At 33.4% G+C, this 12,893-nt stretch overlaps 2 protein-coding genes across 7 annotated transcripts in view; one reads left to right on the top strand and one right to left on the bottom strand.

The window, feature by feature from the left end:
• Window positions 1-12,893, top strand: part of LOC127710861 (lithostathine-1-alpha-like) — a 420,068-nt gene that overhangs the window by 214,991 nt on the left and 192,184 nt on the right. The gene's annotated exons all lie outside the window — the stretch shown is intronic.
• Window positions 1-12,893, bottom strand: part of LOC127710856 (zinc finger protein 184-like) — an 82,984-nt gene that overhangs the window by 51,594 nt on the left and 18,497 nt on the right. The window contains exons 3-5 of one of the 6 annotated variants that reach the window (XM_052216815.1): window positions 12,232-12,311; window positions 11,253-11,396; window positions 10,347-10,918 (exon numbers count right to left, since the gene is read on the bottom strand). The exons of 4 other annotated variants lie outside the window; for them this stretch is intronic. In XM_052216815.1, the coding sequence (XP_052072775.1) occupies window positions 10,885-10,918; window positions 11,253-11,396; window positions 12,232-12,311 (258 nt within the window). In that variant the 3' untranslated portion in view covers window positions 10,347-10,884. Of the gene's footprint in view, window positions 1-5,309; window positions 6,193-10,346; window positions 10,919-11,252; window positions 11,397-12,231; window positions 12,312-12,893 lie in introns of those variants that run through there. One more of the 6 variants, XM_052216813.1, reaches the window with a different exon arrangement.

Genomic DNA, 12,893 nt, shown 5'->3' with positions numbered 1-12,893 from the left:
TCTCTAATTGTTTGGGATTATCAAAAATATACACTAATCACTCAATCCGATCTACATCTATCACAACTCTGAGTGAAAGTGGTTTCGAGGACAGAAAAATCAAAACTGTTTCTAAGCACAAGTCACTACAAAGTATTGAAAGCTACTCAAGGGACTCTTCACTCCCACAAAAGAAAAAGATGTCCAAAGTTCTTGCGTCGTCATTATATAATACTAAGGCAGAGATACATGTACCGTCTACCGAGAACAATGCAATAAGCACTGTCAATAACATTTCTCCTTCGACAGGAAATGCTGTTGCCATTAGAGCACCAACAACCGTTGCAGTACCACAAACTGTTCAAAACACTAATGCGTCTAGTACATGTATGCAACTTGACGACATTGATTTTCTCGATGACAGTTTCATCAGTGAGTCCGCAGACTTTGATAAAGTACTGAAAGAAATTAGTGCATCACAAAACAATGTTCAAAACAATTACTCAAAAAAAGAGTCCATGTGCAACAGAAATGACCATAGCATTAATATTCAAAATGTATCGGGTGGATTGTTCAATTTGTATGTTTCTAAAGACTAAATTTATACATGTATAACTATGTGGATTTTTTTAAAAAGTTTCCTGTTTTCATTTTATATTGCAGTTGTTGTTGAATTGTTTACTATATGTTTTTGTTAATTATTAAATTATAGAAAACTTTATTTTGTATTCATATACTGAAAAATTGCACTCAAATGCATAGCAGTGACTTATAGTTATTTAATACTATGAATGATCTTCACTCTTTCCTATAGAAATCGTACATTAACTCGAGGTTACTTTGAACAATTTGAATTTATGATTTTTTTTTAAAACATGGTTTCTCAATGAAATAAACATAATAGTTATTGAAAAACTGGTCATTGTCGTGATATATGAACTGCCCGTAGGACAGTGGTATTGACTGCGACAGAGATAATGACCTCGCCTACGGCTCAGTCATTATCGCTGTCTCAGTCTATACCACTGTCCTGTGGACAGTCCATATATCACGATAATGACCAGTTTTTCAATTTCACATTTAAGTTTTGTTACATGGTAATGACTATACTGATCAAGACTACTCAAGAATATTTTTTAAAGTCAGGATATATATTAACCAAACCGAACAATTCTAAGGGAGCTACCATTTGATTTTTATGGGGGGGGGGGGGGGGCTAAGATGAAATTTGAAAAAATAGGCAGGACAGGATGAGATTATTTGCAAAAAAAAAGGCAGGATGACAATTTATGTAAAAAAAAAAGTCAGGATAAACTAAAAAAAAGGCAGGACCGAATAGAGTGAAAAATAAAAAGACAGGACCGAATAGAGGGGAAAATAAATAGGCAGGACAAAATTTTTCATCCTAGCCCCCCCCCCATAAAAATCAAATGGTACATGTAGCTCCCTAAGGTAAATATCAGCTCTCATCTTCTTTCCTATATTTATTTACATACTATTTAACACTTATATGCAGAATAATGTCATTTATACACTAAGCAAAATACGTTTTGTTTCTATTATTTTAAAAGTAGTGGTTTGTTGCGTTTGTGTAGTGTATGTGTAAATACTGCAAGGATGTGCCACCATACTGACTACTTTAAGTAGGAATGAATTTTGTTCAACCCTTTTGTTTTTATACAATAACATATATTCAACTAAACCAAATTGTTCGGTGGTCTAGTTCGTTGACTATATACTTCCATTGATCACTGTAGACGATCAACTCCTCAGTCATCCGTCCAAGGTTGTCAGTATTGTGCATTAAAATAAGTGATGAGCTAGGTAAGTCAGCGACTCTTTTCACAAAAAATCTTACGACTAAAATTGATCGTAAGTTATACTGAAATGTGTATGACTTACGAGTATTTTTACTCTTAAGATTTTTTGTGAAAAGAGCCGCTGGCGCGTAGCTACGTTTACGTCAAAACGCCCGGGCGTGCACATAAATTTTGGAGAAAAAATATGTTAACCAAAATGAATAACAAGAACTGGTTAAAAGCACATGTCTTTGATTCTTATATTGCTTTCTTCAGTTACTTGTATTTAAAGACAGAAGTGACGAAGTTTACTATTTAATCAAATAGTATCATATAATATATTTGTTCATTTTCTGTCAAAGTCTGAATTTATTGTGGATTCTACTCAGTTTACTATTGTTTTACAAGTTTAAAGCTATCTGCTGACTAGACTACAAAAGAGAGGCGAAAGACACCAAAGGGATATTCAAACTCATCAGTCGAAAACAAAACGACAATGCCATGACAAAATAAAAAACGAAGAAAAGACAAACAACAGTTCAAAAACAAAACATCGTTAACTAATGAGGGAGTAACACGAACTTCACCAAAAAAAAAAAAGGCGGTGATATCAAATGTTCCGGAAATGTAAGCAGATCCTGCTTTACTTATGGCACCCGTTGTGTTGCTCTTGTCAGTACAAACCCGGTAATAATTCTAATTCGGTAGGTCACATTCGAGGAAAAGAGGACGGGATTGTGGTTACAGCAAATTAGAACATATCCACCGTCACCTGTGAAACAGATATTCCATAATGATCAACCAACTTGTAATGACGACCGTAAATTTTTCGTAGGGATGATTTCAACTTCACCATTGGAACTCTTGGTTTAATAGCATCCTTGTGAGCAGCAAGGAACTCACGATAGGAAAGCTATGGAGTATCTTATCAGCAAGGCGACATATACTTCATATGCAGTTGCTATACTGGTATGTTGAACATAGAAATGAACAGTTCATAATTAGGAAGATCTGAAATCATCTCTTTTTTCGTTAAGTTTTGTTCTCAACCAACCAAAAATGTTGCTAAAATGACGAAAAGGGTAATTCTTTCTCAATAACACGTGAGCGTCAGGGGGTCTTCTCTGCCATGGACCCGCTAGGGCCCCTCAGATCCCTTGCCGAGATTCGGGCGTACACGTAAAAATGGCATAGCTACGCCACTGTAAGTTAACCTTTTAGTACACGAGTTAACTTGTTCTTCCCAAGCCGCCGCACTGATAATCATGTTTACCTTTCATGTGGCCAGCCAAAACAGAATCTGAAGACAATTCTATTCCGCAAACTTTGCACTTGAGAGACACTAAAAAACATTTTTTTATGGTGAGCCAAGCTTGATTTAGAAAAGAACGACCTCTTGCACGAGGAACATTTATAAGGCTTTTGTCCGGTATGTTTATTTGTGTGATCTACCAGTGAACTCATGGTCAAAAACTGTTTTCCACAATTTTCAAAGGGGCACGTTTGGGTTTCCATTGTCATCGTGCACTGAAGCTGGATGTCTACCTAATGCTGACTTCTTTGAGAATGTTTTCCACATTCCGGGCATACGTAGATGGCCTGTTGCTTAGTGGCCTAGTGTGTAGTATATTCTTCCTCTGATTTGAAGGTCTGTGTATAAGTTGTACATGCAAATGTTGCATCGTGCATCTTTGTATGTTTTCTCAATCCGTCTTTTGTTTTGTATTTACGTGTGCAAATTTCGCAACAATAGTTTGCATCATAAATGTTAGCTGCTGAAGATTTAGGTACGTTTAAAGTATTTTCAAATTCCACAAATGACAACTTTAAAGGTTTAGGTTCCAGCTCCTCTTGGTCAGCAATGAATATTTACACGAGATTACCAAAAGATAAACCGGATATAGACACATGGATTTAGGGCAAAGAACAACAGTCAGTGCCTACAAAGCAAGACAACCGAGATCCAGTCACAAATTTAAACAACGAGAAGCTATACAAAGGAAAATATAAGCAATATGGAGTCAATATAATTTGAGTTGATACAGTCACAAAAACGTTTATAAATCTTTGAGCTTGTCGGATCAACATACAAAAATTCTTGACTCACATTTGAACTGAAGACAAAGTTATGTTATGACCCGAATGAAGCCCCGCTCAAGCTTGTCATGTTCTGTGCAATACATATAATTTTGTTGGCTTAACTATAGCTCGTTTTATTTAGATTGATGTGTCGCCGTACGCAAGAATACTGGTGAGAATTTCATCTTACTTTACGGACTTTTCCCTAGGGATTAAGAAAAGAAAGGTCAAGTAACAGAAAATGGGCTATGTCACAGATTTTGGTGAAAATTTGCAAACAACTATGGCTCGTTGAACTGTAACTGAAAAATCGTAAAAATACTACATTTGTATCTTATTTTCTGAAATTTACTGATTTAATTCTTTCAAACTAGGTGAACATTTGTATAGAAAGCACATACAATTGGCGAAAACCGTTCTTAAATTTGACTTAAATTAAAGAATTTCCAATTATTTTGTCATTAAAAACAACATATCAAAATTGGAAAAATAATTCATACAACGTACAACGTGATTTTTCAATTAACCAAGGACCATAACACCTGAACGACAAGAGTAAAAACCGTCAATTTCTATTACAACGTTTAATATCAGGCAAAGTTGACCTTAGATGAATTTGGCTATTTGTTTTGTGTATTTTTGTCATATAGCTCTTCAACTGTTTCGGTACTTATACATCCCTCGGATTTCAAATGTTTGGCTTTGAGCGTTCCTGATGAAGGTAAATCCAGAAAAGCGCTTCGGACGCATGAAATTATTAAACGTGTTGTTTTCAATTTTTTAATACAATCAACGGTCATAAATCCAGAACAGCATTGTTGAAAAAGGTCAAGACCTTTACTTTATCATTAAGAACAACACATCAAAATTTGACAAGAATTGGTAAACAGTTCAGAAGTTATCACTATGAAACGACTCACAGCGTTATTTTTCAATTAACCAAGGACCATAACTCCTGAACGATAAGAGTAAGCACCGTCGATTTCCAACTTGACATCCTGATTTAAGCATATCGAAATTCGAAAAGAATTAAATAATTGACTGAGCTTAACCATAGGAGCAGAAGATTATTCAAAAAGATGTTAACACTTTGGTGTTACTAAATATTTGTAGAGAAGTGTCTCCAGCTGTTTGGATAAAGGGATTTTTTAAAATTTACTTGCTGCAGTCGCATCACATATTTGAAAACAGGTGAACATTTGAATACTAGAAAGCACAAAAAACCCTTCCAAGAAGGTCAACCGTAAATTAGTTCGTCTTCTCACAGCCAAATATCAATGTTAATCTCGCAGTGAATGATTAATCATCAGCCATTCTGATTGATAAAAATATTTAATTCTTAGTCTCCGTCATTAACCTTTAGAGAGCCTTGAAATTTACTTCGGTCTGCATCGTTTACCACAAATATGTCGGTTATGTTTATGTATTATAATAAAGGAACAATAATATCTCATCAATTCATATTTAATCAATATGTGTAAACGATTTAATTTCGTGCCAATAAATGCTAACAATCATTTCTTCAAATTTATCTTTCAAGTATATCGAATATGTATTGTTCCTTCATTTCTGTTTTTATTATTAGCAAATAAAGTGAAAACGCATCCCCTTCACTGAAAATGCTCCTGCGACAAGATATTATCAAACAAAGCATTGGGTACTAAAATGATTAGGCATGAGTTTTTATGTGCCTGTAGTAACTAGCAGCCCAATTAAAAGATTTGCCACACGTGCGACAAACTCGGACACTGTTGCCATGTTTCCCAACCATGTGACTACGTAGTGCTGATTTTGATGTCAATTTAATATCACACACGTCACACTTGAATATTCGTTGCTCATGGTTTTCTGTATGGCATTTTTCTATATGCTGAGTTAAATATATTTTGTACAAGAACGCTTTTTGACAAATGTCACACTTGAAAGGTTTTATGTTTTTATGCTTATTCACGTGACTTTCAAAATGCTGCGTACTAATAAAGGTTTTCTCGCAATAAGTACACTTCCGCCTAAATTGACCACTGATTTTCTTCATGTGATATTTTAGTCCACCAATACTTGTAAACTTTTTCGAACAGTGGCTACAAATGAGCCCCTCTCCATGTTTATGTTTGGTGTGAATTTTCAGCATACAGAGATCAGGAAATCTAGAGTCGCACTGATCACAATAGAACATGTTCTGGTCGTGGATACGGCGATGTCTACACAGACTGCTCCTCCAGGGTGTAGTAAAGTCGCAGTCGTTACATTTAAGCTTTTTCTTTGTCGTTCCCTCTGTCCCAGTATCAGATTGGTCTATATTTGATGCCTCTCGGTGATTTCTCTTTTTCTCAGCCTGAAATGGTAACCATAAGACTGCTCACTTGGTGAATTTGAAGCAACTTTTCCATGTAAGTAATTTATACACATCGGAAATCAGATGGAAAACTTTTAATGACAATTCAAATCAGGTTCATATCGATTGTGTACTGATTATAATTTGAGCTCTGGTTCTTTTTTTTTATGACATTTGATGTTTAAATTTAACCATACCAATGAGAAACGTGACTTTAATACTTAATCCTTAAAAAATGTCGCGAAAAAATAGTGTTAATGATTTCATCTTCTGCATGTGTATATAAATTGTATACATATACTAAATATTTTGTCATCGAGCTGCAGGGTCAATGAAAATAGCAAGGACTACATATATTTGTATATCAGGTTGAGCCACCAACATCATTATATCAACCAGCGAAAATAATTTTGAGGTAAAATGTTAGCAATATAAATGTGCTCCACAGATGATTCAATAAAATGGTAGTACTAATTTTTCCTGATTTTATTTCACAACAAGGTAAGTTTCGACAAAGTCTTTGAGTAGGACTAATTTACTAATATTTGAACCAAATTACACAACAAGCGCATCATCTTAGTGTTGAAGTTTTTATAATCATACATGATTGTGCCTGCAGGCTTAGCGTATATTTTCAAAACTGAATAGACAACTTGTTTTAATTGGTCCTATGGTTTTCAATTCCTTAGCTTCTTATATTATTATACATGTCAAAAGCCTGCATGCTGAACAGATTTTACACACCTATTTTTCAAGATCGCAACAAGGACCTGAAAAAAAGTGTTTCCTTATGTTGGACATTTAGTTGAGATCAGGAAGAATCCCCCTATAGTTTTCAATTCCTTAGCTTCTTATATTATTATACATGTCAAAAGCCTGCATGCTGAACAGATTTTACACACCTATTTTCAAGATCGCAACAAGGACCTGAAAAAAGTGTTTCCTTATGTTCGACATTTAGTTGAGATCAGGAAGAATCCCATACGTATCAATGTGATAAACAAGTTAAAACATATATAGTTCGTGGTCATTAAACAAAAACAAATATGTACAGTTGACTCTGACATAAGCATTGTCCGCATGGACCTTGTTAGCCTTCAAAATACCGATGTGGGCACTGACTGGACATGATTTCTCTATAGCCTCTTGACGTTTTCATAAACGTAACCAAGGTCGAACTGACAAATAATAGAACCAACAAAACACAAAACTCTCTACAAATCTCTGTAAAACAATCCAATATAAAGAACTATAAGGAAACTTATAGCATTAACAAAAAGTCCTAGTGAAATACATGTTTTTTTCAATGAGTGGTGACATTCTTGAGTTTTGGAGAAATTATTTAACCTTTTAGACAGTGCAATAACGACCACATTTGTTAATAAATGTTCTCAATGAATGTTTTGTACTGTTAAATTATTAGGCTTGATCATTGATGCCATTTGAATTTTGAACACACTTCTCCTTTATACAGGTATGGGCCTGTAACTTCAGACTACATCTTTATAGACGATGAATTCGAACTCCGTCATTATTTTTGAAGAATATTTTAACAGGAATTTTTTGGAATGAGGTGTGGCCAATATTCTTCGTGTTTGTCTATTTAATTCACAGGTTAGTTTTAAATTTAAAGTACAAATTGATGTAACTAGCTGCGTTGAATGTAGGTTTATAAATGAATTTAAGTAATATACATGTACTTCACAGACTTTTCAACTAACTGGTAGGTCAAATTTCCCATGAATTTATTTCACAAAAGGGTCATTTTTTTATTATATTAATAAAGTTGAATCTTTTACAACATGTTTGTGATGTTTTAAGACTCTGGAGATCTGAATATTTTTGTATAATCTTCAAAATATTGCTCATACTGCAGTTCGATTGTGAACCGTTGTGAACTGATTGAATGGGTAGATTCAGGTCGTATACAGTATGATATTCTTTAAAACAGAAATCCTATTTCCCTTGTTTGAATAAAATTTGTAACATATTTACAATTTTAAAAATGACAGAGTTAACATCAATCATTTTATATTCAGGGATAGCTGATTTCATGGAAATGAGTTAGCATACAAGATTCAAGCCTATAGAAAATGTATGCATGGTTGAACGATTAAATTCGTGGTTTACCTATGACCACGAAATAACCTACGAAATCTTGGAAAATTAGTTCCCAACTGATAATAATGAATCGACAATATTTAATAGCAGAACTACAGAATTACAGTTTTTTAAAATGTTGTTTTAACTGATTTCACCGTACCTCGTCACTTGTAATAAAGACATTAGACATACATGTACCAGGAGTGTGTGGGCTCAAGGTGTATATACACATGTCATTTATGAATCCCTGCACACAATGACAAAATCATATGTATAACCAAACATTCTACGATGTATCAAGTAAACAAACTATTACTAGACAAGGGACCTCAGACTGATTTGCATGTCTGAGGAGATTCCTTAACAAAATAAAAATGTATCTGCAAATGGATAAATTTTCTATTGGTTCCTAAATTTTCTAGTTTAGTTCTTTCGTGATTGTAATTTTTTGTTAAGTAATGATCACAAGATCACAAATAAATCCAGAAAATGTTTTATTTCTGAAAACTTTAATGGCACCTTCCAATGACATGAACGATCAAAGGTAATTTGTGAGTTAAAACAAAACCCACAAACAGAGAATAACATGTGAAATGAATCTAATTTTACTATAGGAAATCTATAGCTACATGTATTCATTATGTTATTCAGCAGAGGCGGATTTAGGCAAACTTCATAGTGGATAGAGGATAAATATTATGTTGGATTTGTTTAAAGTTATGTTTTGTAGATCTGTCTGTTTTACAACTTCAGTTGTTTTCATATATGAAACAAATAAATTTAGTATAATATCTATGTTACATATATGGTCATTTTCAAGATAATGGAAAGATTATGTCTGTCAAGATCTGATCTTTTTTTCAATTATATTGATTAAAATATACCACTGTATATCTCTTTTGTTGGTGCATGATTGGATAGAGATAATCTTTCAAAATATTAAGAGTTGAAACACACCACCAAAGTGGTATGTTGACATGTTGGTCTCCTTGAAATATGCACGATTAAATGTGTAAATTCCACAACATGCACAAGTAAAGGTGAACCCCAGTTCTTCAATGTGGTTTTTTGTATTATATGTGTACGAATTTCGTTACAACCATATATCTATGTATATGGGTCCTCAATGCTCTTCAACTTCGTACTTTACTTGGCCTTTTAAACTATTTATTCGAGTGTCACTGATGAGTCTTTTGTAGACAAAACGTGTGTCTGGTGTATAAAATTTTAATCCTGGCATCTATGATGAATTTATATATCCTCATGGTGGTTTATGAATCTAACATTCTTTCAGGCTATGTTTTTTTGAAATATCCAGTCTTTTTTTTGTGATGTTCATTCATGGAGTTTCTATGAGCACAAATCGATAACATATCACAGTACAGCATGCAGTCAGAAAGCTCAATACCAAACACCAATAGTAATCTTTGAGAAAAATGTTCCTGAAATTTCTAATATAAGCCTTTTACTATCAGGTCAATTAAACCTTTGTAACTGAAGTAAAAAGGCAAAAAGGAGAATTAGGCACCCAGGTCCTGTTTTTGTACTCTTAAGTGATATGATAATGAACATGATGAATTTCCTCAAAATAAAATTTCAAGGCAGGGAGACAACATAAGTAGGATTATCCATTTAGGGGTTATAATATATATATTCAGATTTGAATGACAAAATTTGTATAAGAAAGTTGCCTCTAACACAATTATGCCCACATGAAGCTTGTAGCCAAATATCATGTTTTTCTTATAAATTTGTAGTTGCCAAGATAAATGTGGCAAAAAAAGTAAAACCAATGGGTGGACAGAAGTAAATCAGTATACCCCTCCTTCACAGTGGTTGTATAATAAAGAAGTCTTAATTAAATATGTGTAAAAGTTTATTGAATTGAAATCGATAACAAAATCCTGACCCACCTACAATGTTCTCCCAAGGATTTTCGGAAGGCACCAGGGTAAGTGTGGCTTTGCTTTATTTCGCATTGGTTTTTGTGTCATTACCTATTTGTTTTGTTCTTAAATTATCATGATTATTGTTAAAAGGAAATAAAGCAATAAAATGGTTGTATACTTTAATGTTTCAAGAATAAATAAAACATGATAAAACAGAAGATAAATGGTTCACACTGACAGTCACTATCAATTAAAAGAAACCACTAATATTCTTTAAAGTCACTATTTTAAATAACTGCACTAAAGTAACAAAAGTAACTATTCACTCAGTATTCAGCTTTCTGTTGTTTGCCTTTCCGAACAGCTTAACCAGTCTGGGAAGTTGAAATCTTCTACAGCTGATCCTACAATGAAGATGGTCATGAGTAGGTTCAGAATTTTCTGGCACAGGGGGTTCCTTAGGCAGGTCTCCAGTCTGTTAAGGGTGCTAAAAGATCTTTCACAGTTGATTGCTTCTTGATCTCTTATGATGTTTGTTGTTTTAATTTGTTAGTCTTTTCTGTTGTAATGTCTTCTTTTCTCTAAATTTCTTGTTTTTTTTCCTCCAATAGTCCCTCTTTTTCCCCTCTCATCTCTTGAACATGTTGTAAGCACTTTTACAACTTTCAACTTGTTGTTCTTGTTGTTCACAGGATTATGCTCAGTAATCCAAGTTCTTTCTTCGATCTCTGTATCTGTGAATCAGAACAAAATGGGATGATAAAGATTAATTGGCGTTAAAAGTCCAGATCTTGTATTGATTATCTGGATATATCGACATTTACTTTAGATACTTTCTTACTATCAAAAAAATGAAAACCAGCTCCTTAAAAAGGACAGAATATGTAGTCAGAATATTTGGTAAGGCTTTGTTTTTTGGGTCAAGATCTTGTGCAGAAATTCAGTTTTATAAGATGATTGCACGATGGTATTGTTCAATTATACACTAACTTGCTTTTCAGGATTTAAGGGGGATAGCAGGACAGAAGTCTAGAGTTCTTACATAATATCTATTTTCTTGATACTTACTTTTGTTGTCTTATTCTACTTTGTTCTCTATTATGAGTTTTCTGTTCCTCTGTCCAGTTGCGCCTAGCATCTTTTTTCCTTTTCTTTTCCTTATCATAGTAGTGTTGTAATCTTTCTGGATCCTTCTTTATTTTCTGTCTATACCTATTTTTAGGATAAAATTGTATTTTTAACTTACTGAAACAGTATACAGTCAATACTCTTAGTAAACGAAACTTTTTATCAATTGATTTAGTGATGGTTGATTAATATCCAGTGGTACTAATAACATGCATTTTCAGGGCAACAATGAGTCCCATGCAAATTGTTATTGTTATACACCCACCCAATAAAACTTTCTAAATTCTTTATAACATTTTGATACAATTTGTTTCTAAATTGTCTAAGTAAACATAGTAAAGTTCAATTGTATTTTATGAACGTGTTTCTTTTCATTATCAGTGTTCAAAATTTCGAAGGTCTTATGTTTGGAATTAAAATGAAGAATGATTCCACGAGACACAAATGGTGCCATGACCCTATCCATCCCCTAGTTCTTTTTCCTATCAAAGGCCATAAATTTGGAACAACACATTAGAAATCTTACAAAAAATGTTAAGGAATTTTGCTGATCAATTCAAACAGTTTCTATGCTAAATTTAACCCAAACATGCCCAAGGAACCTAGATTCTGGTATGAAGACATGTCTATTATTGAATACTGTATGTTGCCCTGTACAAAATGTAGATGTTTTTTAGTTGTTTTTGTGGTTAGGTTGCTGTTTCATTGACATATATCCCAAAACTCCTTTTATTTTTATTTGACTTCTCTGAAAGTATTTAACTGTGAATTCAATGGTAATGGTAAAACGTAAAATAACAAAAACACTGAAGTCCTTTATCAAATGGCAAAATCAAAAGGTCACATCAAACAAAAACAACTGTCATATTCCTCTGACTTGGTACAGGAAATTATACAAAATTTCATTAAAATATCTTACATCTTTGATCTTTCTGCTTGGGTAGTCAGAAACTTTGGACTCTTCTGTTTCTGGATGGGGATACTCCTGTCAGAAAGAGACTGAAAAAAAATGTTGTCGTCAAGTATCACCTATAGATATGATAGATGTGTAATTTGTAAATTGTCTGTGTGAAATTTAAAGATTTGTATATGTTGTACATGTTGTAGAAGATTTTGTTTCATAATATTTTATTCTCATATCTAAAGTACACATAGTTCTTTTAAACCTAAGAACATGATCATCAGTTAAGTTGGAGTCACTGTTAATTTCAAATGTCAGTCAAATAATACTCCTGTACACCATGTGCATTTACAATGTTGTCATTAAACAAGAGTGCACATGCTGAAATGTCTCGCCTTCTTTACTAACCATTGATTTTATGTTGATAGTCCTAAATATAAAGCTTTACTGCAAGTAACACATAAACTTAACATGATCCAAGAAAATGAGGTCAAGGTCAGATAAACCAAACAAGAAATACATGTACACCTTACAATCATTCAATAAACCAAACATAGTTGACCTATTGCTTATAGTTTCTAAGAAACAGTCTTAACCAAGAAAACTTAACATTGACCAATGAACCATGAAAATGAGGTCAAGGTCAGATGAACCATGCCAGACAGACATGTACACCTTAC

This window comes from Mytilus californianus, unplaced genomic scaffold (genome assembly GCF_021869535.1).
Source record: "Mytilus californianus isolate M0D057914Y unplaced genomic scaffold, xbMytCali1.0.p SCAF_8, whole genome shotgun sequence".
Lineage (NCBI taxonomy): Eukaryota > Metazoa > Mollusca > Bivalvia > Mytilida > Mytilidae > Mytilus > Mytilus californianus.
The sequence above is the reverse complement of the archived record's forward strand: the minus strand, read 5'-3'. Positions and strand labels throughout refer to the sequence as shown.